Source organism: Sinocyclocheilus grahami, unplaced genomic scaffold (genome assembly GCF_001515645.1).
Source record: "Sinocyclocheilus grahami isolate Dianchi unplaced genomic scaffold, SAMN03320097.WGS_v1.1 scaffold1983.1, whole genome shotgun sequence".
Lineage (NCBI taxonomy): Eukaryota > Metazoa > Chordata > Actinopteri > Cypriniformes > Cyprinidae > Sinocyclocheilus > Sinocyclocheilus grahami.
In genome coordinates, this window is record NW_015507162.1 from 100,397 (window position 1) to 126,654 (window position 26,258).

At 35.6% G+C, this 26,258-nt stretch overlaps 1 protein-coding gene across 1 annotated transcript in view; it reads left to right on the forward strand.

Moving 5' to 3' along the window:
- Positions 1-10,090: 10,090 nt before the first annotated feature.
- The window catches only part of LOC107573610 (collagen alpha-1(XIX) chain-like), a 42,808-nt gene continuing 26,640 nt past the window's right edge, over positions 10,091-26,258 (forward strand). Inside the window, exons 1-7 of the mRNA XM_016260039.1 lie at positions 10,091-10,184; positions 11,458-11,557; positions 18,051-18,174; positions 18,391-18,666; positions 18,895-18,975; positions 21,722-21,841; positions 22,202-22,264. Of these exons, the coding sequence (XP_016115525.1) occupies positions 10,091-10,184; positions 11,458-11,557; positions 18,051-18,174; positions 18,391-18,666; positions 18,895-18,975; positions 21,722-21,841; positions 22,202-22,264 (858 nt within the window). The remainder of the gene's footprint in view (positions 10,185-11,457; positions 11,558-18,050; positions 18,175-18,390; positions 18,667-18,894; positions 18,976-21,721; positions 21,842-22,201; positions 22,265-26,258) is intronic.

Here is a 26,258-nt window from a genome sequence, read left to right on the forward strand (position 1 = left end):
TGGGTGTTGTAGTCTGGCTCAAACATAAAATAAACTACATTTTTATATTTTTGTATATTTTCTCTGGGATACTTTGAAGTATCTTGGCTTGACTAGATTCGATCATTTCGTGTTAGAGACGGAAGAACATTTTATAAATGCCGATGTAATAAATAAAAATGTCAATGTAATAAATAAATCAATTTAGTCACAGATTAAGACATTTCTGGATTTCATGAGTCGCATTAAATTGTTTTATTTGTGGGTGGGGGGGTATTGTCTTTTTCTTTTCTTTTCGTTTATTTTCATGTGATCTATTTTAATTTCTATTCCTTTACTTTTTTGATTCTGTGAGCTAAATGCACATTTGTTGAATTGTAGTTAAATGTGTATTTTTGCACTGGTTAAGGTTTTGCTATGAAAAGTAGTTTGAATAACTAATGATTTTGGAGGGCAAAATTTCAAATTATGCATTATGAGGTTTAATACTTATGAGTATTATGAGCAGTGTTGGGGGTAATACATTACAAGTAACGCGAGTTACGTAATCAGATTACTTTTTTCAAGTAACTAGTAAAGTAACGCATTACTTTTTAATTTACAAGAGAATATCTGAGTTACTTTTTCAAATAAGTAACGCAAGTTACTTTTTTTCCCCCCAATTTATTGACTGACAGCTCTCCTGTCCCCATGTTGAGAGAAATCGGATGTTACTGTAGTTCAAAATAAATATGAATATGCATGAATTCAGCTCACTCACTCACAAAAAAACACAGATTCAGTATTCCTTCAAATTAATAAAAATAATGCAACTCAGAATATGACGCAAACCTGCAATAATTAAATGTTAAACAACACAAATATTCTTTATGTATTTAATCCCATTCTATTAACCGATGTCTTTGCTTCTACCTTCGATGATCCAGTTCAACCGTACTAATAAGCAAAAATACTCTAGACAAACATTTGTGTGTCTTTGTTTATTGCTGAAGTGTGTTGAAATGTCTTCTTCTGCATTCAACTGTACGGACGTAAATTTACTTTCCCTTCAGCCTGAGGCTTATTCATTTCACTTTTGGTGTGAAAAGACTTTTATATTTGCCAAAAATATAACTTTTTTATTTTAAAAACAAACAAGCAAGCCCTTTTCAGATTTAAAAAGTAACGCAAAAGTAACGTAACGCATTACTTTCCATAAAAAGTAACTAAGTAACGTAATTAGTTACTTTTTTATGGAGTAACGCAATATTGTAATGCATTACTTTTAAAAGTAACTTTCCCCAACACTGATTATGAGTACTCTTATTATACTCTTATGAAACACATTATGATATATTAGTGGACTAGACTCTCAAGTAAAGAAAATATTGGCTTTCAAATAGAAACAGCAGGTTTCATGTGTTTTCCCTACCAAGACTCTGGCATTAATGTACAGCATTATTTTATTTTATTTACCTTCTAGAGTTGCCCAATTTTTTTTGACATCATTCTGTTTAGTGAACTCTGGTCAAGTCTGAGATGAATAAGTCCAAAAGTAAATACCTAAAGCAAAAATACAATTATGCACTAAAAAATAAATTATTGAGCTTGAAAATAACAATAATAATAATAATAATAATTATTATTATTATTATTATTATTTATCAAGCACATTTCATACACAATGTTAATTCAATGTGCTTAACATAAAAAGGATTTTAAAATAATCATAAAATAATTATACCATCAATAAGAAATAAAATCAACAGTAAAAAGTTATAAAAAATAATACAAAATAAAATAAAATAATAAAATATAATTAAAAACAAATAAAAAATAAAAGGGAATAATAAATAGATGACAAAACCACCTATGCTGTGAGTGATTCTTTGAGCTGACAGACATTTAAGAAATAAGAACATGGAAGAAAAAAAGGAGAATGTGAATTTCCAAAAACAAAATGACCATCTGTCTTGATTCTTGCCTCATGAAAAAGAAATTGCTTTCCAGATTTAAAGTTTAATCTCTTAAAATCCCTTAGCCCTTCTGCTGGGACAGTGTGCGAATGTTTTGACTGGAACTATTCATCCACACTCTTCTTATTTTTAATCTAGCCCAAGTGTCTCTGAAATAATTCATGATACTTGCTAAATTTTAATTTCACTTTCTTTATTTGAGATCCACCATATATGAATTCATAATCGAGTTGTCCTTGGTGATAACCAGTGAGCAAATCTGCAAGTGGTGGATCTTCTTCAAGTGCACCTGCTTGCCGACTTTTGACTGAGTGACACATTGGGAGCCATTAAGCCCTTAATGTAATCAAGACTATTTCCATCCCTTACACCTCAGAACCAATTACCTAATATTACCGACCTCCATTTAGTGCCAGCTTTTTGAACCTCTGAGTTCAATGACCACACAGATGATTGGCAGAGAGTCAGTGCTGTTCCAGAGATGGAGATCTCACTCTAGAGGTCATCCGCAGGTGAGCAGTGATTTGAAGCAGGACTCCACTGTATGCTTTTAAAGTACAACAAAGGAGTCAAGAAATACATAATCATTGTCATACATCTGGATTTTAAACAGACCACACAAAAACAATGTATGTCTAAACATACACACGGTGATCTATGATAGAAAGATTTTCCTATAATCAGTTTAAGGGCAAAACCACTTCACATTCTCTGAACAATGAATGTGTCTTTACTATAGATTAAGTGCAGAACCATAAATCATGTTAGAGTTTATTCCAAATAAAGCACAGACATCATCAATTATCCACACACGCACAAACAAACACCGGATGATAAGCCTATAACCAGCAATCTAAGATTTTCCTTTTGGCTGTGCTAACAGAAAATGTCTAGCTCAGCTTTTCTTTTCATTGAGATTCATCAAACATAATCTGCTTTCTGTCGCTATTTCTAATTAATTTTTTATCTCCTCAAATGGCTTGGCTGTACATCAGGAGAATGAATCCGGTTCGATTTAATGAGGATAATTACCAGTGTAAAAGGTGTAAATGAATAACCTTCTTCTCAGTGATAATCCACACCAAGAGCTGGATTCAAAAAAAAAAAAACTGACATTGCAGGACCACAGGAAAGGTGGGATTTTAGGCCTACCGAAATTAACAGGAGATTTGCTAAAGACTGCTTTAAATTTAATGTCATCCATACAAAATGTATAATGCAAGTGGAATACTTGTCCTTGCTTTGTTATGTACATCAGACCTCAGGCACTTTTAACAATTTATTTTAACAATTACATTCCGTTTGTTTTGTTTTTTTGAAGGTGAAGTGAGTAATTTCTGCGCCACTAGTGACACCAAATGGCGTTCGAACTGGGCTGCGTTCAGCCCCGACAAAACGGTGCAAAACGTTTTTTAAACGGAAACGGTGGTGCGTTGAACTCCCTGTTCTGATGACGCAAGAGTTGCAACTATGGCAGCTGAGAAGGCCATTCTTTGTGTTCTTTTTGAAGAATTTTCGGAGCCTGATGAAATCGGTATAAATACGTGTTTAATACTGCAAAATATGCTCGATGTTACAGTCACTGCCCTTGCCGTCCAGAATAAAAGAGAACATCCCAATCAAGTGAAGGGATTTGTGGAAACTGTGGTTCCTAATTACTGTGATCCAACATTTGCCTCGCATTTCAGGATGAACAGACAAACATTTCAGGTGAAGGACAATCCACTTCTTACTTCCAAGATTGTGTTATGATCTATATGACCTTATTATTTTTATTGTGAGTATTCGGCTTATCATTATTGCTGATCACTGTTGTTGTGCTATGATATTGTAATATTTACCATTATATAATCAGAGGAATATAGAAAAGTTTATGAAAGTGTCACTCCACAATACAATAGCAAAATATATAAATATGTATAGTATTTTTGTTACATTAATCAGTGTCAAGCACACCTTCCTAAGGTAAGGATATGGACCAGAAGACATTGCAATTACTAAATGATATTTAGACAGACTTAAAGATGTTCCAGATCTACTTGCGCTCTTATTATTTCAGTTATTTGCCTTTAATGTAAATAAACATGTGCAACAATATACTTGCTCTTGTGAATTTATTTTGATGTTAATTACTTTGTGCCAGCTGTCTCTTTAATACCGCGTGGTTTATGTACATGTTGCTGCTGACTGGGCTGACATTTTTGACACACCCTCCAAACAAGAGAAAACGTATCTCAAACTCGTTGCACACTGTTGCACACCGTTTTCAGGAAACATGTCGTTCAAACCGGAAACCGTAGCAAAACCTTGTGCACCGGTTTGAGCTTGAACTTGCCCCTGGTGTTCCCCCGAACACTTGCAACGTTGTTGATTGGTGAGACAAAATATATAACCCCACCCCCAAACTCATGCCATTGGTTAAGGCAGTGGTATTTTGTCGGACTCGGAGTGGTCTAAATTTTTAAGCAAACGGCACAGTGGAACCACAGTGTTAACTCGCCAAAAAACTAAAAGAAGAAGAAGAACCACGGTGTTACACTTAGTTAAACTCACGAATGGCAAAAATGTGGTTGTCTCTGCATTTAAGCTGGGATAAGAGAAAGTAGCCTATGTTATTTAGTCATGGGAGAAGCGAGGCTATTTGAATATTCGAATCGATTGAACTCATTGCTTTGCAAATGATTCACTGTTTCGAACTACTCGAATTGCCGCACTATGACATGTTGGTTCAAATCCATGGGTTAAAACTATAGAACTTGATTGAGTTAAGCTACAACCATACCTACATTTAATACTGGTTCGCTTATTAGCAAAAAAACAACTACTGTGAAAACCACTAAACATCTCAAAGGAAGCCTTGTTTGCTAAAATCACGTGACTTGTTTATGCGCTTTTTTGAAGCACTGATTCAAAACTAAATTTCAAAGAATCTGTGTTTCGAATACGGTCATATTAATGATACTGCATTCATGTCACAAAGCCAATAATGTCGCTAGCTGCATTGCTTGTTCCTGTGTATGTTGTTTTTGCTGCTCAGGTATCTGGACTTTATATAAACATGGCATCACTTTACACACTTTGGCACATTCAAACAGTTGCTATAGTGATTAAAGACCAGTGCAAATTGATCAGGCAGGAGAGCAAGTGGCCAAAGGATAATCACCGATATATGATACTGACCATGAGACCTCAAGCAAACTGTGCTGCAAGGAAATGACATGCAACATTGAATGTTTATTGTAACCTCAAAATTCTAATTTATGCATTTGGCACACACTGTAAATCCAAAGCAACTTATAGTGCATCAACTGTACACTTTTGCTCAGGCCATGTGAATCAAACCCTTGACCTTGACATTGCTAATGCTATATTCTACCAGCTGAGCTACAGGAATGAAACTGATTGCTTATCTCATGATAACAATGAACAATTATTTTAGAGGTTTAAAGATAGTGACTAATAAGCAGTACTGTCACAAGACTGATGTTTATGTTCAATAGCTGCTGGTCGAAATAGCCATGCAGACATGAGTTCTTTAAAAAAAAAAATTCTATCAATTTATTCTTGAAAAATAATATCTGAGGGGTTAATTTCTCCCAGGATCCTTTAAAATGCACACTCAGCACTGATATACACTCTCATTCCCTTTATAAGTGCACTACAGACTGTATTGTCTAGTCTCAAGGAGACTGATAGGCACCAGGAAACTTCCATTAGCTGTGAGATACGGTGAGATACCAAATCTAATACCCTGATTTCATTTAGTCTCTGGGTCACATTTGCCATCGTTTTATCAATCTCATTTGTCCTTTCTACAATAACCTGACAGGAAAAGCCGGAAGTACAGAACAGAGAGCATGATGGAAATTTTAAATTGTTTAAACGCAGCATGAACTATAAGTGAGTCCTTATAAGTAGCCTACTGCAACGTTCTTTAATTTTGTGAGTCAGATTTTCAAAGTGGTCCATTTATTATATGATATACCTGCTTATATCTGCTTCCCAGAATGTCTCAAACCCAAATTCCCAGCAACAAAGTATAATATCCACAATTTAAAATGTACTATCTATTTTGACCTGCTAAATCAAAATCTACTGAAATTATTGAAACATTATTGAAACTAGTCTAAACATCTCAGTTTTACCAGAAAATCATTAGTCATGTGCTTCATGGGAGACTTTTACATTAATATATCTGTTGAATTCAATTTCAATGAATGGCTTTGGCTTCCCAAACATTGACAGGCTGCATTTAGTCTTTCTTCTTTTGTATTAGACCTGCATAAATGGGCATGTGAGCTCACCACTGCAGCAAAGTGAATGAAGTTTTTAGGACCTCTTGTTCTCAGTTGTTTGCAATATCCATTTATTTAGTTTTCACTGGCAAACTGGAGCAACATGAGCTACAGGAATAGAGCTATTGTTTGAGAAGCATTTTGGGGAAACAAAGCCTGTGCACAAAATATACAAACCATATGGCAATAAGAAAGAGTAATGTAACCCATACTCCGGGTGATGCATTAAGCTAACAGACATTTCAATAGTGAGAAATATGCAACAACTGAGGAGAATGTAAATAGTGTGTCTCTTTTAACAGCAGGTGCGTTGGAAAAACAGGTGTTCCGTCTGATATCAGTTGATATCATGTGCGGATTGGGATGTTTGTTTGCCAGGAAAACAGCCTTCGAGAAAGTTTCTGAATGTGAAGAAGTGAAAGAATACACAAAATGTGCTGTTTGGGAACCAAATGGCATCACAAAGTGGAGCAGAAGAGGGGTTTGTGTATTCCTCTGCTATAAGAGAGGAGCTTAAAATCCATGTACTAAGAGTTTGTCTGAAAGTGAATTCATTACTGTAAGACACATCATCAGTCTAGAGATGAACATGATGTCTGCCGATAAAACTTGTGTATAAAGATTTAAAAGGGTTACTGGGGGATTATTATAAATCATACATGATTACGCTTTTTAATTTTTAACAGATTCCTTGTTCGTCTTCGCATGCATAAACAAGTCAATGTTTTTCATGTGACTTCTTGGCCCAAAAGCTCTGAAATAGGTGAACTTGCTTTGAGAAACCCAAAGACTACAGAAACAGCAAACCCTTTAGTATGTAAATTATTATTTAAGATTCATAAAAATATCTATATATATATCAATAATAAAAAAAAAAAAAATATATATATATATATGTGTGTGTGTGTGTGTGTGTGTGTGTGTGTATGGAATATCATAACATCTTATGATCATTTACACAATCACATGAACATGAACACACACACACACACACACACACACACACACACGTATATACGTATTTTATATACATTCAAAATAACATAATATTAAAAAAGAAAACAAATGTAATATATGTAATATATATTGCAAATAAAACAAAAGCATTTTTATTTTAACCAAACTCTTTTCCTCAAATTGTCATCATCCTTACAAGGGAAACAGACACGACAGATAGTGATCTTTCACACTGATGCATCTGCACAGAGAAGTTTGATTCTGGGTCAGCACGGGCAGCATGTTTTCTGCATGTTGTTCTAGGGCTAAACTTCCCATCTGCAGGCTTAAGGTGGTTGTTTCTCGGTGGTGGGACATTCTTCAACAGAACACAGGGGACATTATGATGCCATTGTAGCAGAAATGCAAGTCTGAAGTGAATCACAGCTGAGAAGTCTCATTGATTCCCTGTCTGAGAAACAGCTGTTCTGAAAGCAGCTGGGTTGGGGGTGCCTGGTAATGTGGAGACACACTAATAAGGCCAATACAAACACAATCCTAAAAATGCGTCTCATTATTCATCAGTGTTGAGGGCCTTGTGTAAACACAAAAGGGGTGGTCAGAATAGTCAGATGGTCAGGTGAGATATCGCAATGCGCTGCAAATCCCTGCTTCAAATGAATAGTGCTTTCAAAAGTAGTAGATTCATATGAAAGCATCCAGAGGAATAAACAGGTTGTGGGCATATAGATAACTCTATATGGACAGCGCTGGAATTCATAGCTTGAGTAACACCGTACCACAAATCTCCTCAACAAATCTCCCATATATTGAAGATTTGTGGTATATGGATTGGAGATTTGTAGTGTTAGTTGCATTTCAAAATCAATGTTTACTCAAATCATATGTTGTTGTTGTTTTTTTTGCAAGCATTCTCATTATGTCATCTATTATTAATTTTACTTTTATTTAATAATAATTCTATAATATCTGTATTCAAAAAATGTGGTATTTATAGAGTGAGACACACAAGATAACAAGCCCAAATGAAACAATGACTATACAAAACTGATAACACGACACAACAGGATTAATAAACCAATAGAAAACCATTCAAAAAGTAAACAAAAAAGAAATTGCCTGCAAAAAAGAAAAGAAAACCATTAAAAATCTATATAAATAGGGCACAATGTAGTGTACTAATTTAAAATAATTTTCTTTATTATTTTTTTTTTTACAGGTCTTTTACCTGTATTTTGAATTTTACACTGCATCACGCTATGTTGAAATGTATTTAAAATTATTGGAAAATGTCCCAGTAATAAGCAGTTATTTTACAGATTGATTTATTACAGTGCAAGATACAAAACAAAATAATAATAAAAAACTATATACACTTCAAAAATAAAAGACAAGACTTAACTTAAAACACACACACAAAAAACTATTTGTCATCCAAAACACTGGCTAATATTTCCATGTTGGCTTATACATTTTTGTGCTTTGTGTGTCAAAAATTGTTCCACTTTTTAGCTAAATATTTTTAGCTAAAGACTTTTGTAGTAGCTATGTGCTATAAACCCATCCTGAGAAATATTTAATACAGTTAGTATAATAATATTATATATCATAATAATATTATAATATTTACACTATAATATAATATTTATTTTATTAATTATATAATATTTACTGAAATATATAGCCAAGCAAAATCAGTTCATGGTACAAAAATGTTGACAATGCCAATTAAATGTATTTTCATCATTATGCATGCAGCATGGCATCATTTTAAATATGTATACAGCTGATTAAAATGTGAAAAACTTAAGCAAAAAGAAAAGTTAGTACCCCTGCTATTGGTCAAGTAGCCTGTGTACTGTACTGTAGCGTGTTCCACAGGGAGCCCCTCAGAGTGTCCTGTCCGTCCTGATGTGTGCTGCTCTAATGAGTGGGTGGGAGGGTCAGGCAGTGCGACAAATAAGGACACGGTTCCTGCACGAGCGTTCATTCTCACTTTTATTTGCAAGTGTGCTTTGGACCCACAGCTGCCTAAAATGCGCTAATTAACCAAACAGGATTTGCTTGTGCTGTGTGCTTACGCTGGAATAATAAACTTTCTCAGCAAATGTAAGTACGTTAGCCGGTGTTCATCTGTCTCGGTTGCTGTGACTTTGTAGCTGTTTTTGCAGAGTATGTGTGCGGTGTCATTTTTAAATGATCATGTTTGATGCCATCTGAGTTTAACACGCCACTGTGAGTCCTGTGCTGTCGGCGTTCGCGTGCTTGAAAGAGAGAGAGAGAGATTGAATGTTCAGCATTGCTGATTTATCATCATTCGGCACAGAGAAATTGCAGTAAACAGTAGCTTTTGACCATGTGCATGTAAATTAAATATTCGCAACTATGCTTTTTAAACACACTAATGAGGCCATGTTGTTTGGATGCAGTTTTAAAAAGCGATTTTGATTATATTAATAACTATATATTTAATATTAAACAATCTGGCTGAAGTGCACGTGGCGTTTCAGCGCTGATATTTATGGATTAATATGCTGATATCAAATATATATTGAACAATCTTGCTTTAGCTTCACATCAAATACATACATGGATACAATTATGCTGTTTCTTTAATGTAAAGAACTTTTTTTAACCAATAGTTTTATATTTAAACATCGTTTTTATTCTGACTGTCATTCACAATGCTTCAGGTGATTGCATTTTTTCCCTCATTAAAGCCATACGCAGTTTTACACCTGTTGTCTTTTTGTTTCCAATTAAGATTTTTAATGTTCTGATTCACGTTGTAGCTGGATGGTTTGCTTCATAGCTTATAACTAACTATAGCTGTGGTGTCCTCTATACTGAATAACCTAAAACATTACCAGTTTTTAAAAATCAATTCAATTGCTTCAGTAACACATGATATTCCTCTCCTCTGCAGATCATACATGTCCGCCCATGAAGCTGGAAGAGAAATGGCCTACCAATGTGAACATTCACAGAGAATTCACAGGTACAAACAAAGAATACTGTATATACAAATAGAACTCAAGCACCGCTCGTCCTTACACAGAGCTGTTAAACATCAAACTGGCTGTTTAAAACATCCCTAATGTTGCACATGGCGGAAGCTGACAGAGCAATTTATACAGCTAATTTTGCATTTCCTGAAGGAAATGCCAGTTCTTGCAAGCCAGCTAAAGAATACGGTCAAAGTTGTAGGTAAGCTGAGTTTTTAAAATGTGGTTCTGTAAAATACAGTGTCAGAGCGTTTGCAGAGCGGCTGCACACAAGAATCACAGTCACTGTGTAAAGTGTAAAAATGGATGTACACTATCAAAAGTTTGGGGTTGGTAAGATTTTATAAATGTTTGTGAAAGAAGTCTGTTATGCTCACCAAGCCTGCATTTATTTGATAAAAAATACAGTAAAAACAGTAATAACGTGAAATATTATTAGTTTCAAATAACTGTTTTGTATATTTTAACATGTATTCCTGTGATCGCAAAGCTGAATTTCAGCTGAATTTTTGTCTTTAGTGTCACATTAGAAATTATTCTAATATGCTGATTTGCTCAAGAAACATTTCTTATTATCAATGGTGAAAACCGTACATTTTTGTGGAAACTTAGATTATTTGATGAACAGGACGTTCAAAAGAACAGCATTTATTTTAAATAGAATATTTTTGTAACAATATAAATGACTTTACTGTCATTTTGGATCAATTTAATATATCCTTGCTGAATAAATATGTATTTAAAAAAAATCTAACTTTTGGACTGTAACGGTTAAAAAGATAGCAAGAAATAGAGAGCAAGAAAGTAAAGACCAAGCAATCACTATTTGATATGCAAATACCACAGTGCCATCATCAGTGTACGTTAGATTTAAATGCTAGTTGCGCATTTAAAAACGGTACACCTAAGGCTGAAATCTACAAAACGAAGTTTGAATAGAGTCTGCTCTAATCGCAGAAGTTTAGAATAAGCCCCAAACCAAAATGTTTAAGGAATAACAATAGTGTTGCCTTGCTAATACTAATCATTCCAGATAAAAGACTACAAATGTGTGTCCAACAGTTTGTACGGGACAGCATTTGCTGAAAATCTCTTTAGCCTAAAGCTAATGTTGTTCCTTTAGCAGAACATGGTGCTAACAGCGCTAAGGTCATGTTTTCAATTCCCAAATTGTTTACACAATGCACTGTAAGTTGCTTTGGATAAAAGTGTCTGGTGAATGCATAAATGTAATGTGTGTTTGCCTTTTTCATCTCTTGTTTACAGGGTTTGATTTAGCTCAGAAGTTTCTTCTCAGAAAAGGCACGGTGACGGACAACAGGCTGTTGTTGAGACTGGGGAGTAAACCCTTGTTTAAACCAACAGAGTAAGTTCTGCAAATGTTGATGTGGTTTTGATATTGTGCCATTTATTTTTCCACTCGCACATCATTCAGAGGATTGTTTTGTCTGAAAACAATGTTAACTGTGACGGCTAACCCTGTTGAAAAAAACAGCATATGCTGGTTAGGTATGTTTTGATGCTTGGATGCTGGTTTATGCTGGTCCTTTGCTGGTTTATGCTGGTCCTTTGCTGGTTTAAGCTGGTCCTTTGCCAGCACATGACCAGCATAAACCAGCAAAGGACCAGTATCCCAGCGTCAAAACATACCTAACTAGCATATGCTGTTTTTTTTCAACAGGGAAGCTGGAAGTTATTGCAGCAAATGTGCATATCCATATGGATGTTTACGTAGTTTGGACGTGATCGACGATGTGCAGAATCTTCTAGCATCTGGAGAGCAGAAAGTAGGACAGCTCCTTGCAGAATCACTGCTGTGATGAGCATGTTATGATGGTAGTTTGAATTAATGCCCACATCCACATGTTGCGTGTTTTGGTTAGCCTTTCTGACAGCTTCTGACAGAATCTCTGGATGGGATAGAGTGCAGGTTGCCTCGCTGAACAACTGCGTTCTCCGAGCCGTTCGCATGAGTTTACACCACTTAAGATTTGAAAATATGCCAGGCTGTTATTGGGTTTCTGCGATGCAAACCAATGTTTTCTCACGGTGTAAGCTTGCTTTCACTTCAAACGATATCCGGTAGAAAACTCAGGAGATGTCTTGTACGCTTTTAATGGTGTGTTGACATGGAATGACCCAGATATCACGAGCTTGCTGAGATAATTCCGCCTCACATTGGCTAATAAGGATAAACTGTGAGGTAAGCCGTGAGACATGTTGAATAATTTGGACAGAATTAATTTGCAGACCGTGGGCAGTGGGCTCGACCAAGGAGAAAGAGAGGTGACTGTAATGGAGTACCGCCTAGAAGAGAAATCAAGCAGTAATGGGGAATCATGTCCTGCATATTAATTGCCTTAAAATGACTTTAATAACTTATAGCTGAAGGGTGACACCAAGTTCAAAGAAGGCTTCTGTGTTAGTTTGACGTTTCAGGTATGTTTAATATACGTATAACAGCCCTGGACATGTAGAGTTATGTAGGCCGTGTTCTGTCAAGGTCAGCTGTCCAAACCGTGTGAACCCACAGCATATTCATGAGTCCAAAGAGCTCAAATTGATCCTCAAAAGAACTCTTTTGTGTATTGCTGAAAAGCTGGTGGGATTGTGGCAAGTTCCAGACTAAGTCGGAGGTGGGAAGACTAGAGTTAAAATTCCCCACTTCCAACCTCAAAGCGTTCCAGTTGGTCGTACGTCATAAAACGTAAACAAAATAGGGTGGCAGCATGACTTATGATAATTATGACGAACATAAAAGCGTGGTGTGCAACGCCTAGGTCTTGGGTTTGATTACCAGGAAATGCATGAACTGAAAGTTTGAAATAGGACGTGCTTACACTTTTTGTTTTGATTGTGATGCTGTGAACATGACTGTTTCATGTTATTTAACTATAAATATTTTTTTTCTGAATGATTTAAATTATTATTTTTTTCCTCAATGCTTAGCACTTTTGTTGCCATACAGCCATAGTCTTGGAAATTACATCAAATTATGCTCATAAGATCTAATTAAGTCAGGGTTGATTATTCTGCCCCATTTTTTTTTTCAAAGTCTGTTGTCGAGCTTCATTCCCATGTTTATTTTCGAGTTGGAAGTAGGAGAATTCAGAGTTGTCTGGGACTCCACTTTATTTTCATAAAAATTGTCTTTTTTATAGCAAGACCAAATGGACAGTGGCACCAAAAAGTACAGTATTTGGGCACAATGTATCAAACCTAGTGAAATTCATTTAAGAAATACAGCACAGGCACATTTCACAAGCAAAATGTAAATGTTGTAAACATTTGTAGAAGGCAGATACATTTGCTAAATGATAAACTAAATTACAATCTATTGAACATTTAGGGTTTGGGGCAGTAAGATTTTTTTTTTTTTTTTTTTTGATGAACCTTGTTCAACAAGATGTGAAAAATACAGTCAAACCAATAAAATAAAAATAATTGTAAAATAGTTTTTAAATGTATTTAATATAGTAATATAATAATAATAATTAAAAAAAGGAAATCATTCAAATATGCCGATTTGGTTCTCAAGCAACATTTCTTATTATAATCCGTAGAAATTAGAAAACCGTGGAAACCATGATGCGTTTTTCAGGATTCTTTAAATGGGAAGTTCCAAAGAGCAGCATTTATTTGGAATGGAAATCCTTTGTAACATGAAACTGTAAATGTCTTTACTGTCACATTTGATTGATTAAATGTGTCCTTGTTGAATAAAAGTATTAATTGATTTAAACAGTATTTATTTTTACCCTTTCCTCTGAATAAACTCACTGTACCACACAGCATCTCATTACTTATTGCTTTAAGATGCAAAGCATTTGGACACTTTCAGTATGTTCCTAGTTAATGTGATGGGCTACATCTGTGTAAACTTGAGGAGAACCGACTACATAAATCCATTTAAAATGTCCCTGGGACCAGTTAGTTAAATGTAATCACCAGTAGAGGTTCTGAGAAAAGGTCTGGCGTAATTAGTGCTTATAAAAAGCAATAAGATGTATCCATTTTTAAGTGTCTAAGATTTCAGGGCAGTACATTGCGCAATAAAGCAGTACATTGTTTAACATTTGTAGGTCATTTGTGCATTTGTGTTTCATCATAGTCTTTAGCTCAGTCTAGCTGATTATTCTCTGTGGTTTCAAGCACACCTGCTGGTTTGGCCGTAGAGATTTAGCACCCAGTGGACTTCTCTTGTACCTCCACGCGTTTCACCAGTGAAAAATAACACCCAGTCATCTGCACAGGGAAAGGCGGGATATTTTTAGCGTTTTTTATCCAACTGTAAACACACTGTTTGGAGTCATGGGTCAGATGATTTGCGATCTGTTGCTCTATCCGACACTTGGTGGTCAGCGGCCTGCTGTGGGGCCTTCTATCTGCTGTTCAGACCTGCCCTCAGGGACCAACTGTGAGTCTCCTTGGCTGGAGGTGGAGTGCCGTTCTGAGGGATGAGAATGACAAGTTGTCTGCCCAGACCTCCATATAGACACACACACCGCCAGACCTCAATTAAGCTGAACTCTGACAGGTGATGGCGTTAGTCAGCTGGATGTGTCGGGGGGGGTTGGAGAAGGGGGTCAAAGAGTCCCCAGCACAAACTCCAAACATCTCTCACTTTACTCGCAGGAAATGCAGCCGGGCCCCGTCGTCCAATTGATACGGTCACATGGAAAGAGAAGGCTCCACTCCTCCAGACTATTTTCCATTAGTTGTTTCACAGATGACTCTGCAAAGATGTGCTAATTGCATGTTTGGTATTCATTTTTATGAGAGGCAAGGGGGCGTGGGAATGATCTGAAGAGTGTTGGGGGAAGCACAATATAAAGCTTGTGAAGTTTGCTCATGAATATTAATTGTGTGACGTAATGTTCGCCTGGTAGTCCTAACTGAGTTGTTGAAAGGAGGAAGTTGATAAAGTAGGCATACCGCATTTGTTCATTTCACTGCTTAAATGTTGCCGTTTCTATGTGGCTGAGTACATTCTTCTTTCCTTTTATTTTGTTTTTTTTGACTATGGACAAAATGAAACACTTTTTGCACCATTTTTGGCACAAAACCACCAAACACAATTGCAGTCAGTTTGTTTGCCCAATATAAGACAAAATAATGCTGGTTCAACTAAATGTATAAGTTTGGGGTAGAATTTTCTGTTTGTATCCTTTGACAGTGCATGTGGGATGTTTTATTATTTTATTTTTTTTATGATTTATTGTTTGCAATGCTGTGTAGTGCCACTAGAAGTGCACAAATTTCTATCGTTTTGTTTTATTTATGGAAATGTTTTATTTTATTTTATTAAACCATTTAAATGTATAATATAACATATATAATGTAATATAATATATTTTTTGGGAAAATATAAATGATAAATGTATTAATTTATCATTGAATTATGTATTGTATTGTATTATATAATATATATAATGGTTGGGGGGCAAATCTTTATTATTAAATTAGATATTAAATTTTTTCATTACATTTATTTTTAATTCAGTTATTTACATTTAAATTATTCCCCATATTCATTCGGCACAACTCCTGAACTATTCTTTTAGCTGAAAGAGTCAATGGTGCTAAAAACCCAAAGGGGTCATAAAACTGCATTCACTTATGAATTGAATACATATTAAATTATTATATAATATTATTATATTTATATACATACATACATACATACACATATATATATATATATATACATACATACAAAAATAATAATGTATTATATTATATTATTATTTTTGTACGTATGTAATGTAAATAATTGAATAAAAAATTAATTTAATTAAAATAAAATATCTAATTTAATAATAAAGGTTTGCCCACCATTATAATTGAATAGAATAGAATATAAAAGCATGGGGTCACAAACTTAGGCCACTGTCTGTTTTTCTTTTTTTTTTGTAGCAGTTGTACCATTTGTTTGCTTATTAATCTGCATGTTCAGAGATTAGTTTAATATGGGCTGCATTAGAGTGTTACATCCCATCATATTTGGCATATGGCCTCTGATGTCCCTATTTAACAGCTCAGTGATGAAGTGAATTGATGTCACGGTGCCCAGGTTGGTGCGCTTCGAAACACTGCACTCACTTATGAGGTCTCACTCGGCACAAGTCCATTCCACTGGCTGGCCATATCAAGTATAATTTAGGGTTGCATTCATAAAATCAGTTACTCAGCAATTACAAAAAAGGCTTTATTCTCTCACTTTGAACCTGTTATTGCCTCCTTCCTTATCTAGATAAATGCAAGATTGAATTTTTATGGAATTCTCAAGCCGTTCCAAGAAGTCTTTCTTTCTTCTGTGGAATGCAGAGGAGATGCTTTAAGTATATTCTTTCATTGTATGAAGATGCCATATTTTCTAAAGCCATGTGATATTTTGAGAAACACTCTGAAGTTTAAGGCATTATTCACTGAAAATTCTCACATCTACTGAAGTGTTGAAACTTCATTCATGCTTCCACACATCTTCCTTTGTGTTCCGCTCTATCTTGAGGGTGAGTAAGGGATGACTTGTGATATTGTGATATTTTGAGTAGATTAAAAAAATTTGCGGTCAGTTTTAGTAATATTCTGTCCATTGTTCTTTTAATACATCTGTACTAGTTTCTCATAAGCCCCTCTCCTGTGTCTTCCTCTTATCCAAAAGCATTTGATCTTGCCAGCATGTAAAGTCAGAGTATATATCATTTTAATAATGTGCATTTTCCCCACTGTGCCTGTGAAAGCAGGAGACACGCTATGCAGACGTGCCTAGAGAGAATCGAATATGATCTATTTGAGAAGAAACTCATTTTCAGCCTGTCTTTTGCAAGTCTGATCTCTCTCTCTCTCTCTCTCGTTCTCGTTCTCTTCTGTCCTTTTAAAGTATTCATACATGAGATTTTCTCATTGTCAGTTTTGCTGATTGTGTTTGATGAAGTGCCAGTTACCAAATAGAGTGTGAAAGAAATGAAAAAGGAAAAGGGGAGTAATTCTTTCTGTAACACTTACAGTGTTATGAGATTCACTCAAAAATGTAATATTACTCTTTCAACAATTTTAATAACTGGAAGGAAGCTTTAAAAGTTTTTTTTAGCATTCTTTCTTGTACCATGAGTTTGCTTCAAGTCACAGCTACAGTGTTTCGTTCAGAAGAGCGAAACCTCTCAGTGCTATAAACAATAGACCGACAGACAGAAGAATCTCAGTTTATGAAAGGACACATTTACAGCGCTTTCTAGTAAATTCATCTGATAAATCTTACAGGCAAGACTAAAGAGAAAAATGCAGAGGAGAAGATTGATGCCAATGCACTTGGCTTATTGAAGCTCTTAATAGAAGAGTTTAAGTGAAAATAGCTCTGTACTGCTGAACCAAACCAATTCACTTATTAATTTACTGTCATTTTTTTCTACCATTTAAATAATTTGAGTCAGTTAGATTTATTAGTTTTTTTTATTAATACTTTTAAGCAATAAGCATACGTTAAATTAATTAAAAGTGACTATTTATCAAGGAATCCTAAAATAAAATGCATTACAGTATCAGTATCAATAGCAATTTTCAACTTTCTTGAGCAGCAAATCAGCATATTAGAATGATTTCTGATAGCTCATGTGACAGTGAAGACTACAGTATATATGCTGAAAATTCAGCTTTGCATTACAGGAATAAATTACATTTTAAAATATATTTAAAAACAAAACAATTTGAAATTGTAATATTTCACTATTTTTAAATGCTTTTACTATGACTTAAATGCAGCCTTAATTGGTAAATGGTCCTATATTTGTTTTTGTGTTCTACTTTTTATCTTGATAAACTTTAATTGTAGATGTTATTGTTGTGTCTCTTTTCTAAAGATCTGTGTTCCCAAATGGACTTTCGCATGAGTACTCCATTATTGCCACGTTCCGGCTCAGAAAAACCACAAAGAAAGATCGCTGGTTTGTTCTGCAGATCTTTGATAAAGGTGGAGATACACAGGTATGTGAAAAATCCTAGACTTTATTTAGATCTACAAAAAAGACATTGATCAATCAGAGTATGTTCAAAACCAATAACTCCTGCAAGACTGGCAAAATGATCATTATATAAATGGCACTCTTTTGTACACTGCAGTCGCTAGACTTCAGTCAGCTTATCTCATTAACTCTCTTAATGAGCCACTAATGTTCATCCCTTCTTCTCTCCTTCATTTAGGTGTCATTAATAGTGGATGGAGCTAAAAAAACAGTCGAGTTTTTGGCTCAGGGTTTTCTGAAAAACAGCCTCCTGTACGTGTTCAAGAACCGAGACCTGCATGCCCTCTTCGATCGACAGTTTCACAAGCTAGGTGTGTCTGTCGAGAGCAATGCTGTCTCCGTCTACCTGGACTGCAAATTGATTGAGCGTCAGGTGACAGCTGAAAGGTCTGGCATGAACGTGAGCGGACGCACGTTCATCACCACTCGAGTGGAGGATGGACGTCCAGTGGATGTGAGTTGTGGACGGAGGTTCTCATCACTTGCTAAATCTGAATATGCAAAGCTTAGTATTTTTAGTGATTGTTAAACTATGGTGGACACCGTTGTAGTCTGAGGGAACTTCACTAACTTCATGCCTGAACCTGATGCAGGTCAAAATTGAGTAGTTTGCTGCAAATTTGTTGGATTGATTTGTCAGGCATGTGTGTTCATGCCCATAAATGTAAATTTACATTCACAGATTGAACTTCAGGAGATTCTGATCTTCTGTGATGGTAGAATAGCCGACTTGGACAGATGCTGCGATTCTCCTGGAGTTACGGTAGGATGTTCGGGTTTATGGTGCAGCAGTGTTAATAATGCAGACTCAGTGATCCTTCCTAAACGACTGTAAACCCAGCCCATAATTTTGCACTAAAATTAGGGGCTTGACATATTCATCAAATTAAATCAGGCCAGTCACATTTCAGCACTGCTTACTGAATAATATTAATCATTCAGATAATGTTTGAAAATGGAACTGTCTCTGCATTTTGTCTTTGTTGTGGTAGTGTGGTCTAGTTAGTTTTCAAAGATTTCCAAAATCAAGTGAGCTGCCTTGCTGTCTACTGCCTACATAGACAACTGCCTTATAAGGGCTCAAGAGTGACCGATCTGGAACGCTCTACATAGCCATAGCTCTACACAACCGTGTGTGTCATACTCCTGACACAATTGAACAATTACAAACTCAACTCACAATTGATTTTGATTGAATTTGTTGTGAACATATGATGTGATATACTAATAAGCGGAAAACTACACAGTGCACAGAAATTGGGTGAAATAGTACATTTTTAATTAGTCAGGTTCACAAAAGAGCATAGAAAAAGTAGTCTATTTGCATTATATTCCATATTTTCTGAAGCCACATGATAGTTTTGTTTGAGAAGCAGACTTAAGTTTTAGGCATTGACTGAAAATCTCTCCGTATTAAAGGAACACTCTACTATTTTTGAAAATAGGCTCATTTTCCAACTCCCCTAGAGTTAAACAGTTGAGTTTGACCGTTTTCGAATCCATTCAGCCGATCTCTGGGTCTGGTGGTAGCATTTTTAGCTGCAGCTTAGCATAGGTCTTTGAATCTGATTAGACCATTAGCGTCTCGCTCAAAAATGACCAAAGAGTTTTGATATTTTTCCTATTTAAAACTTGACTCTTCTGTAGATACATGGTGTACTAAGACCGACGGAAAATTAAAAGTTGCGATGATATTACGCAGTGCCTGAAAATAGTCCCCAGCACGTACCCTGTGCAAGCAGGTGGTTATGTTGGCGGAAGTTAGCCTATTTTCAGGCGCTGTGTAATATCAAATACTCTTTGGTCATTTTTGAGCGAGATGTTAACAGTCAGATTCAAAGATCTATGCTAAGCTGCAGCTAAAAGTGCTACCGCCAGACCCGGACATCGGCTGAATGGATTCGAAAGTGGTAAAATTCAACTGTATAACTCTAGGGGAGTTGGAAAATGAGCCTATTTTCAAAAATACTGGAGTGTTCCTTTAAGTTAATTATTTATAATAATCTTTTTCTTGTTTAACCTACCATTTTCCATTGATTTTTCACTAATCTCATTGCCATGCATTTTGGAATTTCCTTCTCTGAGAAGGATACATGCAATTCTGCCATAGAATTTGGCCTAAAAAAATATATTTTACCTTTTGAAACGGTCTAAAAATGCCGTCCACAAAGGCAAAGGTGTAGGTTTTGGGACAGAGCCATAGTGATTTCCATGTATTGTTCTTGGACCGATCGTTTCCACTGTGGACAAAGCCCTTGAGTGCATCCTTTTAGCTCGAGTTGCTCCGGTCAATAATTTCTGATTAATTAAAGGCAACATTCTGTCTTAAACGATTGGATTAGAGAAAATCCACATCCCTGCTCAATGCTGTAATTGGTACATGGTCTTTACAGTTGTGTGCTAATCCCCCTCTCAGCGTTTAGGATAGTGTTTCCTTAGTGTTTTCCACATGGAAGTGGAATGGTCCAAGTGGCCAGTGGGGCCGGTCATGTAATTAGGCAACACAGATGATTGCCTAGGGCACCAGCTCTTGAGGGGCCACAGCTAAATTTACTGGGGTATGACTAGGGATGGGAAAAATAAGATTACAGTTTTGATTCCTCTTAACAGTTCAGGTTCCTTCCATGGGTCAATTAAAAAATTTTGTGTGACTTTGAAGAAATTAAAAAAGAAAAAGAAAGAAGAAAGAAACCCAATTACATTGACAAATGATAAGAGAAATGTAATAATATATTCTTAGATTTTATTTGAACACTAACATTCAGAAGTTTGGGGTCAGTAAGATTTTTTTTTTTAAGAAAGGACACATTAAATTGATCAAAAGGGACAGTGAAAACATTTGTATTTAGTGAAAACATATCAAGGTTTCCAATAAAATTTTAAGCAGCACGACTTTTTTCAACATTAATAATAGTAATAAATTATTCTTGATCAATAAATCAGCGTATTATAATGATTTGTAAAGGATCATGTGACACTAAAGTAATGGATTCTGAAAATTCATCTTTGCCATCAGAGGAATAAATTAAATGTATATATGTATTCAAACAAAATCTTATTTTTATATTTTGTGATATTTCACAGTATTACTGTTTTTACTGTAATCAATTCAGCCTTGCTGAACTCAAACTTTTAAACAGTAGTGTATTTGTGCAATTATTGACAGTCTTTAAAAAAAATCGGTTTTGATTCACTTCAAGTAACTCAAATAATTAATAATAATAGTGAGGAAAATCTGCAAATGCTGCTCCCAAAATCATCAACATTGAGCTCGAATGCTGTTAATCTTTTGCCCACATCTTTGTTCATATTAAAATGACTATATTTTATGTAGCTCAGTTTGCCAGAGTTATGCATTTCACAAGAAGATGCATGTACTATGCGTGCATAATGTAGAAAATCCCCACAAATCCCATCTTCATGGAATTCAAAGTGGATAATTGATTATCTCTGTCTACATTTTAATAATTGAACACTAATCCAAGTTTTTATTTTTTTAATCTAACCAGTGTGAACCTGTAGTGACCCACAACCCCACAGCGGCCCCACTGGTCACAGGATACCTCCACAGAATGCTGTCCATGCCAGCCCAGCTGCCCAGCGACCGATGCCACTGTCCCGCTCTGAAGGTAAAGTTAAACCATGAAAGCATTCTATAAATTAGTGCTCCACAATGGATCCTGAGGTAATGCCGCATACAAAATGAATGGCCAATTAAAGCACATTTATGCCAGTCTGTATACCTGGATGACAGCCAGAGGCAGAAATAAAAGCTTATTAGAAGCAATTTAGCACAAATAAGGGGGTGTTTGGGCACATACATGCACTTCATCAGCAGGTGATGTTAAGCTAATCTCTTCTGAAGTACAAAGAGCCAGAGTTCAGGCTAGGACTCCTCTTTGAATTTTGATCACAGCGTTTTAGACCTGATACAGCGAGCCGATTTAGCATATTAACGTTGCATAATGTGACTTATGTGTATTTGAAAGGGGGATCAAGGGCTTCCGGGTTTGGCAGGACATTCTGGACAAAAGGGAGATAAAGGAGACATGGTAAGGAATGGGTTTCATCAAAATCACACATTGATTTTTTTTTTTTCCTTTAGTAACACAAAATTGCCTAGCTCTTTGTTCAGTGACATTTAATAGATTTTTCTTTTAAAAGACATGACCGAGTGCATGTGCATTACAACTTACAATCTCTGGTTTTCAGTACAGGTTTCTAAAATTGCTTAATGGCAGTTTTCTTTCTCATGATTCTTTTAATAACATTAAATTTTCACCTATATATAATTTGTAGTAGGCTTTAGTGTTTTCTTTTTTTTCAGAAGTTATTTTATCATCCCAACATATTTAAAGTGATTTTTGGCTTCTCTGTGAAGTGTGAAGTATCTTAGCAGTAAATAGTCATGTTCTCTCCCTTGTGTTTCATTGAGATTCGAGCCACTGCAAGAATGATTGGAATCCATACAAATGAACAGCTGATGATATGTTTGTTGAGGACAAATGGTCTTTAAGGTCATTTGCCTAATTAGTTTGTTGTGTTTTGGAATAGAGACGTTTCTTGACAAGTACCACTTGCTTAGTTTGGGGTAGAAACTTAGAATACTATTTGAGAACAAGCAGCCAATAAATTGTACTCCTATAGGACCAACTTCTGAGGAATTTTTTCTTCTTTACTTTCTACATAATTAATACAGCTGCTGCCAAAATAGGTTTTTTATATATAAATCCGGTATGAAAGGAGACTTAAGGTTTTTGCATTGATCTTCAAATTATACTGCACAACAGAGGCATTACTGTAGCCTGTGTTGCAACTGGAATTGTACACTATGCATATGAAATTGATTGTGTTGTTGCATTTTGTGCCATCTTCTGCTTCAGATGTCACCCTTTTCAGTGATGCATTCCTCTGAAAATGACTGTTCAGTGTCAAACTAAATGTGTCTTACATTCATTTGTTGACCTCAGATATGATGCAGTATTTTCTCAATCTAATAGAATACGGAACAGGTAATTACTTTTGGAATGTGACATTTTGTTATTGGCACATATTGAATTTATGATGCATTTCCAAGACCATTGTATCAGTGCTACGAATGTAACATTTTAATAGAGGTCTGCTGAAGGTGAAAGTGATTTTATTGTTTCGTAGGTGCCTCTGGGTTTGATAAAATCATTGTTTGGGCTACTGGAATCTCAAGTATTGTTACAGTAGACAGGCTAGATAATTGGCTAATTCAGCATTCCATGACACTCAAAGCTATTGTTTTCTTTCTTTATGGCTCACTATAGATGTTCATGCTCAGGTTCTCAAGTCGTCATGGCTGGAATTCTACACGGCTCCCGTGGAATAAGTGGACAATCCCATGGGATATTCTAGGATCGGTTTTAACACTTGTCGGACAGTCAAATCTCCATTTGCAGTAGTTTAAAGTCAATAGGTCATCACAGGGAATTTTGTCTTCCATTGTGCTGTTTTAGAATAAACGTTCTTGCGTATCTATCTTCTGACTTTTGTCTTGTCACGGTAGGGTGGTTGTTAATCAGCGCTTAGTGTCAGAACTGTCTGGACACACTTAATTTGTAGCCCATGTAAGTGATAGTATTAGGCAAAGGGACATTCTCATTCTAGAAAGCATTTTATTGGACAAAGAAACTATAAAGACTGCAGTGAACAACTCATTTTGGTCCATTTGGTAAAAGCTTATTTGGTCAACTTTTAGGAGTATTTTGGTTATGTGAGGGACTTATTTTGATGGCATTTTCTCATCTAAAGTCAATTATTTTTGCATATTTGTCTATGGACACAATGAGCCGCTTAGTCTGGCCTCAGAGCCCACAGATATGGAGTAAAAGACAAAACTTTGATTTTTAATTGCATGGGGTTTTATTTTGTTAGTGTTTGTCATCTAAAATCAATTATTCTTGCATTTTTATCTTCTGGCTGTTGTCCTGCTGCTCATTAATCAATGTTCACTGTCAAAACAGTCTGGATACTTAATTTGTTGTCCATATTAGTACTTAATCTGTTTTTAAGGCTTTTATGAATGTTTACTGCGATTAAACCGAAATGAAAATGATTTCATGAAAGTTTGTTGATATAATTAGTCTATCATTTTCTAGTCGTATACTCCTAGGCCTTAAACTCATTTAACACGAGATTAAGTGGGTGTTAAGTTTTGTAAACAGGTTATGCTGAATTTCGGTCCAAGCTCATTTTAACAACTTATTTTTCACTTTAAGACCCCATACAATCAATGACAAATGCCTTTTTCTTTCCTGTCACATATTTTCTTTTGATATACTATAGTCAGTAGCTTTTGTTTAGTAGCAAGCCATTTACTATTTGCTAATGCTAGCCAGTTTCAGATGTAATGGGGAACAATCTTGAAAGCAGTTTATTGGATAAGCATTTGTTTAGGTCCCTCTAAAGTCCATTTTATTTTACTTTTGGTTTTTGCGTATCCACATTTTTGTCATCTTTCAGGAGTATGCTGGAATATCATTGGCCTCAGAGCTAATAAACATGAACTGAAAGTCATAAAACTTAGATTTTTATTACATGGCTTCTTAATGTAGATGAAAGTTGGGGTTACGTAAGCCTATTGTGTGCATTTGCCACATTTACATTAAACTCGTAACAAAAGCTCATGAGAATCTAAGCCCCATGTTTCTGACGTTACGCTTAAGCTAGAAGGCTCATCTCCAGCATTGAGAGAAGAATCTGACCCACATTTCTGCTATGTGGGAATTCATGAATGTTGGAAACTGAAAACGCATTACAGATAAACGAAGCACTTGCATTTTACGGCTGGTGATATTTTCGGAGTCTCCCGCTGGTTCTGTTCTGTTATTGCTTCCTCAAAGAGAAACATTTGAATATCATAGACAAGCAAACTGGGTATCAAACGGACATTTTAAGCTTTATGTTGGCAATGTAATTTGTCAAGGACACACCATTCTTGGTGATGTTTTTTTTTTTTGGAAAGAAGGAATGCAAAGTTATGGAGGAAGGGAGAGTCATGCATATGTATTACAGCATAGGCTTGATTTACTGCAGCACAGTGAATGGAAAAGGGGGAAAATAAAATATATATTATATTTATAGACTGCATGCAAAACTTATTTACGTACTAAAGTGTCTATCTTTAAATTGCCTGATAGTATTTCTTACTATATTGAGTTGCTTGGCTTGTACTGCATCTTGTGTGCTGGTCCTTTGTGCTAAAGGGTCTCCATCCATCTCCAAATGGATTGTCTGATGCACTCTCTGGCAGTTATATATTATTTTATAACTTATGTCATTAAATATAATTTTTTATAATAATAATAACATATTGTTATTATATTATTATTATTATTATTATTATATACAGTGGTGTGAAAAAGTGTTGGCCCCCTTCCTGATTTCTTATTGTTGTTTGTCACACTTTAATGTTTCAGATCATCAAACAAATTTAAATATTAGTAAAACAACACAAGTGAGCACAACATGCAGTTTTTATTATTAAGGGAAAACAAAATCCAAAACTACATGGCCCTGTGTGAAAAAGTGTTTGCCCCCTAAACCTAATAACTGGTTGGGCCACCCTTAGCAGCAACAACTGCAATCAAGAGTTTGCAATCAAACTTGCAACGAGGCTGTTACAGCGCTGTGGAGGAATTTTGGTCCACTTATCTATGCAGAATTGTTGTAATTCAGCCACATTGGGGGGTTTTCGAGCATGAACCGCCTTTTTAAGGTCATGCCACAGCATCTCAATAGGATTCAGGTCAGGACTTTGACTAGGCCACTCCAAAGTCTTCATTTTGTTTTTCTTCAGCCATTCAGAGGTGGACTTGCTGGTGTGTTTTGGATCATTGTCCTGCTGCAGAACCCAAGTTCGCTTCAGCTTGAGGTCACGAACAGATGGCCGGACATTCTCCTTCAGGATGTTTTGGTAAACGGCTGAATTCATGGTTCCATTTACCACAGCAAGTCTTCCAGGTCCTGAAGCAGCAAAACAGCCCCAGACCATCACACTACCACCACCATATTTTACTG